This window comes from Dermacentor albipictus, chromosome 6 (assembly GCF_038994185.2).
Source record: "Dermacentor albipictus isolate Rhodes 1998 colony chromosome 6, USDA_Dalb.pri_finalv2, whole genome shotgun sequence".
NCBI lineage: Eukaryota > Metazoa > Arthropoda > Arachnida > Ixodida > Ixodidae > Dermacentor > Dermacentor albipictus.
In genome coordinates, this window is record NC_091826.1 from 28,091,731 (window position 1) to 28,097,830 (window position 6,100).

At 43.7% G+C, this 6,100-nt stretch overlaps 1 protein-coding gene across 18 annotated transcripts in view; it reads left to right on the forward strand.

The window, feature by feature from the left end:
• Positions 1-5,798, forward strand: part of LOC135905087 (uncharacterized) — a 29,729-nt gene extending 23,931 nt beyond the window's left edge. For all 18 annotated transcript variants that reach the window (XM_070540265.1, XM_070540269.1, XM_070540268.1 and 15 more), the window contains 4 exons: positions 1,972-2,080; positions 3,868-4,040; positions 4,730-4,788; positions 5,712-5,798. Coding sequence is in view for 1 of the 18 variants with exons in the window: in XM_065436068.2 (XP_065292140.1) it covers positions 1,972-2,080; positions 3,868-4,040; positions 4,730-4,788; positions 5,712-5,727 (357 nt within the window). In the remaining 17 variants the exon portion in view is untranslated. The remainder of the gene's footprint in view (positions 1-1,971; positions 2,081-3,867; positions 4,041-4,729; positions 4,789-5,711) is intronic.
• The last annotated feature ends 302 nt before the right edge of the window (positions 5,799-6,100 follow it).

A 6,100-nucleotide genomic window follows, 5' to 3' on the forward strand; every position in this document is an offset into this window, starting at 1 on the left:
CGTCAAGTCCGGCGACCAATCTTCACCATGCAACTACAGACCTATTTCGCTAACAAGTACCATATGCAAGGTCATGGAACACGTCATTAACTCCCAAATTTCCAAATACTTAGAAAGCCACAACATAATATACCAGTATCAGCACGGTTTCCACACGGGCTACTCTTGTGAAACACAACTTGCAGGGTTTGTTCATGACTTAGACTCATCCGTTGACACTAGTTTACAAGTAGATGCAGTTTTCCTTGATTTCTCCAAAGCTTCTGATCGCGTTCTGCACCACAGATTACTCCTCAAACTTGCATGCCTAAACATTCGCCCTAACATGCTCGCATGGGTTACAGGTTTTCTTCCTTCCAGGCTCCAGTTTACTTCCACTAACTACAATTCTTCTTTTGCCCACGTTACTTCTGGTATCCCCCAGGGCAGCGTGCTAGGCCCTGTACTTTTCTTAATATATATTAATGATCTTCTTCTTGCGTAACGTCCCGGGATCATCTCTTTGCCGATTATGTCGTAATTTACCGCACAATTTCCTCTGATATCGATCGCCAATGCTTGCAATCTGACCTTGATGCAATTGCCTTATGGTGCTCCAAATGGCTAATGTCGCTTAATATCTCTAAAACCAAGTTAATGACATTTAATGGTCGAAAGTCTCGAATTGAAAACACTTACTTCATTAATAACAGCATGATTGAGTCTTCCCCTTCCTACAAATATCTTCGCCTTCATTTCCAGTCTGACCTAACGTGGCATCACCATATAAATTTAACCCCGGCAGCTGCTAACCGTACTCTTGGAATACTTAAACGAACCCTCAAGCAAGCGCCACCACTCGTACTAAAACAGGCATATATCACAATCATTCGCCCGAAAATGAATATGCTGCGGCAATTTGGGATCCCCATCAGGTATATCTAGTCTATAACCTTGAAGCCCTGCAGAACCGTGCTGCTCGATTTTTTTCAGATTATTCAACATTCACCAGCGTTACATCTTTAAAGAATCGTGCCGGTTTGCAAACCTTGAGCCTTCGTCGAAAACATTCTCGCTTATCACTATTTCAAAAATTTCCCACTACTCCTCACTTCGTGATGATTTTTTTTCAGTCACCACCGATTATCTTTCCTCGCCGCGATCACCCGAACAAAGTGAAACGCATTTTGTGTCGGTCAACTTTCGCTCAATCCTTCGTACCACGCACTATTATCAATTAGAACGATTTACCCTCATACATAGCCATGGAAACTGACATAGCCAAATTTAAGGAAACAATTTGCACTTCTGTGACTAGCTGTTAAAAATGTTTTCTTATTAAGTGTGTTTCCCTGATATTTTTTATGCTTTGTGAGTTGTTGCTTGCTCCTGATGTTTTAATGTACGTTGCTTCTTCTTTTTTGGTTTCTTGGTTCATTATGATGACTACACTGCCTTGTTGAACGGAAAAAAAATCTCTTGTAAATGTTTTTCTTTCCATGTATGCTGTACCTGAACGTACCCCCCCCCCCCCCCTTGCAATACCCTCCTTCAAGGGCCTTTAGGGGTATTGTAAATAAATAAATAAATAAATAAATAAATAAATAAATAAATAAATAAATATCGAAACGTCCCACTCCAAACATCTAGATAAATACGGTTGTGCCTTCACCAAAGCGGTCGTCTGACGCGATACATTTCACTCAGGAGTGAAGCAGGTGCACTCAGGAAAGCAGGACGTTCACAGTAATGGCAAAAATAAGTCGCGTCTACAAACGCACACGCCATGACTGAAGGAGTTATGCCTCCAGAACGAATATTATGTTGGTGTTAATAATTAGGTAGTCTATCCTCTATTGAAATGTTTCGCTTGGGGTTTTACGTGGTTGATATCAAAGTACTGCTTAAGATTTCGAGCCCTCGAAATGTACTGTTGTTACAGGGCTTTGTATGACTGTATAAAATATGTACTCTTGCTAATCTTTCATGCAGCTGCGTAGCTCCTCACTAGAAGTGTGGCTCGGTCACCCAACAACTGAACTGATCGCCGCCATAATCAAGAAAGGACATTCAGCGGCGAATCAAAAGGAGGGGCTGATAGGTACGTATCAGCCCATTTTGCTTGGCGTAATGTGGTGCCCTAAAACTTCAAGAAATGCAGTACCTGATATGTCACAGGGAGCTATGGAAGTTAAATAATATAGACGCCTCACAATGATGAAAATGTCTTCGTCAGTGACGGCGAATGAATGCCGAGTCTGGTTTAACTTGCATGCAACAATTTCTTTAGGCAAGAGCAAATTGCTATTGGCCTCGAGCTCCACCACTGGAAAAGCTGGCGCCACCGTTGGCGTGTTGTGCTATGAGGGATCACGTGTACATAGCGGCCGCGTCGGGCTGCTTTGGGAGCGCCGAAGCGAGCTGAAAAACGGAGTTCCCTTGTACGCTGCGGTCCTCATTTAGTGGCCAGATTTTCCTGCTTTGAGTATCTCCTTTACAACGCTTGAAAGCACTACAATAGGTAGTGGCTGCCTTTGAAGGCGCGCATTATGGTAGGTTGGCGCAATGCCGGATGTACACAACGGAGCCCGGTGTGAGCCTTATTCACACGTAGCCGCAGGACAAGCTGCGTGAAGCTTGGCTCGCGAAACATTAAACCGGCAAACGGTCATCGGCTACAACTCGGGTATGCAGCAAGCACAGGAAGACGCTAGGAAGATTTCTGCTACGGCGCCGGGTCTGCGATCTTCAGAAAACGCGCACCGAGACGCTCGCCCGAGTCCGCTGCCCGACTAATGTCATGACGGTTTGGTCTATGAACTTGTCGATGCTGTAGATACTGGCAAGTTCACTGGAGTGCAAAGGGAGTGTAAGAAGCACATTTTTTATAAATAAGTATGACAAGGTCATGTTTGTGTTATGAAGTAATGCACTGGATTACAAAAAAGAAGCAGCGGGAAATCACACGCTGAGAACACCAAAAACATAGAGCGCGACGCAACTCGAGAAATAATTGAAATGTCCAAGAATTTAGAAGAAAAAAGATTGAATCGTCGCGACGGCACATCCCCGTAGGCATCGAAGTCTCTACAATGAAATTATTTTTCAGCAGGTCTGATAGCGCCCACGCAACAATGGTTGCTCGTATACCGTCAGATGCATTCTGCGGCCTAAAGCTGATGGCACGGTGCGAAAACGCGCACACGGCGAAAGCGAAACAGTCGCTGCCAACTTGTGGGATCGCTGCATTGAGGCTTCATTCTATTACGCTGCATTTAGTTATACAAACACTATCACGGCGACCGCGCGCAGTGGCGTTCACTGTACGCATTTGGTAAAGAGATAGCGCCTGTAAACTATTCGATGCTTTCAGTTTGCCCAAGATTATTATTTAGACAGTAAAAAACTTCTCTCGTTTCGAAAGTACTTACAGAAATGTCCGGAAGAGCATCTGCGTGGTGTTTTCAGTGAGCCCTGACAGCAAAACTTATGAGGAACGCGCCGCGCGTGATCCTTCATACTACGCCAACGAGGTGCTTCCGATAGATGGCGACTCCGTAACTCCTCGCCGCCAATATTACTTTCTCTCCCTCATCGTCAAAGGCTGGCAGAAGAACAATCAATGTCACTGTGTTCTCAGGCTGTGACGATCTGGTGTGCTCGCAGTCGAGGGCGCGTTATAATCAGTAAAACACGGTATGCGATGTGCTAGGCGTATGTGTAAAAGATGCAATTCAATGTGTAGATGTAATTCAATATGCAATGTGTAAAAAAGTGCCTGACCGCCGCGGCCCAGACCCTTTGGACGGCCTGTAGCCGAGAGGCGAGGTTGGAGCTCTAGAGCGCTGCTCCCACTCTTCTTCCATAACTTATTATTCTACTTTTCAGCGCTGACCTGGATAAATTCACTCCTGCTCGTGTTAACGGGCTTTTTCCTCGGCTGGTTTTGTGGATGGCACTGCAGAGGCTCCCAGACGGCGACAACCACCGCCGAGCCCCTGCAGCAACTTGTGGTTCGAAATATCATCCAGGTTGACAGGCTCCAACAAGCCACCATAAGGGTACTGTGAAAAGCAAAAGGACGTCTAAAATACATGTATCATGCGGAGTAAAAACTGTGAAATTAAAATTTAATGATAAGCAATGTATTTTATAAAAATGTACAATGTATTTTATAAAAATGTAAGCTTTATTCTTATTCTTTGAATATTGTTGTCGCGTATAACTTTGAATGAGGAATTAGGTGTAAATAAAGGTAATTAGCTGAGCACTGGTAAACTTTTTCTGGTTTATTTCTCATTTCTCTGCAAATGTTCCCGGAGTTTACTCAATTCCATAACACAAAGGACAGCATAAACAACCAGATGATGGACGCATTGGCTGCTCTAAATGTCTGGAGAAAACTGCGCACAAGTTATTAGCCAAGATATTCGGAGTCATGTTTCTATGGAAGGCCCACCTTCCAGAAGCGATGGGACTAAAAGCTTGATGGTACTGTTAACACATTGTCAGTCTGGATCAGAGAGGTTTGTAGAATTGGCGAAAAAAGTCGGGGAAAATATGAACCCAGTGTCCTAGCTGACAGAGGCCACAGAGACCTTCCATAGTGAAGCGATTGCCATGGTGACCATCAGGAGCCGGGAATGGCATGTGATGAAAGGCAAATAAAGGGGAGCGACAGTCAAGCATCTGTACAGTGTGATGTAGAGTTGCTGCATTCTAAATCATGCGTCTGACTTTCGAATTGCAGGTACGTAGCAGGAGCGCCGGGGAGCCAGCGCGCCACAGGAGGAGACGCCGTAGGCGCAGGTAAGTTTGCCCCGATTGTGAATTTGTCTCGATAGATCCTATTTTTTTGCTCCTGTCCATTGTTCGAGCTCACCCTTAACGGAACAGGGACTGATGGAGTGCCTATATACCATTAACTTAGACTATAAGCCCTAATGTAATATCAATGCACATAGATAAGTTACATCCTTCGATGTCTATAAGCATTTATGTTGACATTGCAATCATATTTATCATTTTGCACATCACAGATTGTATTATTAGAAATGAGTAAAGCTAAGGATGTGTGATCGGTTGCTACCAGCGAATGCCAAACCGAAATGTTTTTTTTCTGCACTTGCATTTGCCTTTATCGTTTTGCAGTTCAACTAAAGGCAAACTTCCCCTATGTTTTCCTTGGCTTCATTACCTGCTGGCTTGATGTGGCTGGGTTTAGGCAAAATCTGGGCCATTGGTTCCCATTGTTCCTACACGTTCATATTATAAAACTAAAAAATTCATTGCTCTAGCATGGGCGCAAAATACGATGCAGTGTGTGTCACAATATAACGGCGTCTTGCAAAAATCGCAATTCAAAGCCTCACGCAACTTTAATGATAGCAATGTTCGCCAGTTCCAACGCAATTTTCAGAAACAACTACCTGGAGACTAACCTGGCTGTTTTTCTTTGCCGATCCTAGAAATAGCAGGTAGCACAGTCTTTGTGCCACTAAGCAGTTGCAGGGTGCAATGTGCAACTAAGCATGTCCCGCTAGAATTGAGCACCTCTTTACTGAACGTCTTGGGTATCCTGATCCCAAAACCCGTCAGACTTTTAAGGTATCTGTTTAACTTTCTCTGTCAAAGTGGGGCGAGAGGATATTATATGCTACTAAGTTTTTACACATTTAAGAAGTTCTATCAATGCTTCTAAATGCAACGGTGTAATTCCTTTTGTTTTCCAGCCACTCAAGTGCCTGAAAACACAGACTTGCGGCGTTTTTTTTTCTTTTCTTGCTCTTTATTAAAAAAATTCAGTGCTTCATGTGCAAGAGCGTCTCTCCTTTCTTCCTAAATTTGCACTCATCTGCATGAAGGGTTTTTTGATATACGTCTGGGCAACACTGGACGTAGGTGTATGGCATTCTTTTCTGGAAAATATTACGCTTCTTGTCACAGATTCAGCTAAATAATGAGATACAGCATTGTAATTACTGGAATTCAATGTGATAGATAGATAGATAGATAAACTTTATAAAAAGAATAATCAGAAAACCGCTAATGGTCGGGGCCCTTAGTCCAGGGCTCCGCTGGCTCTTGCCATCTTCTCCGCTCTCTTTATCAGCTTGAGCTG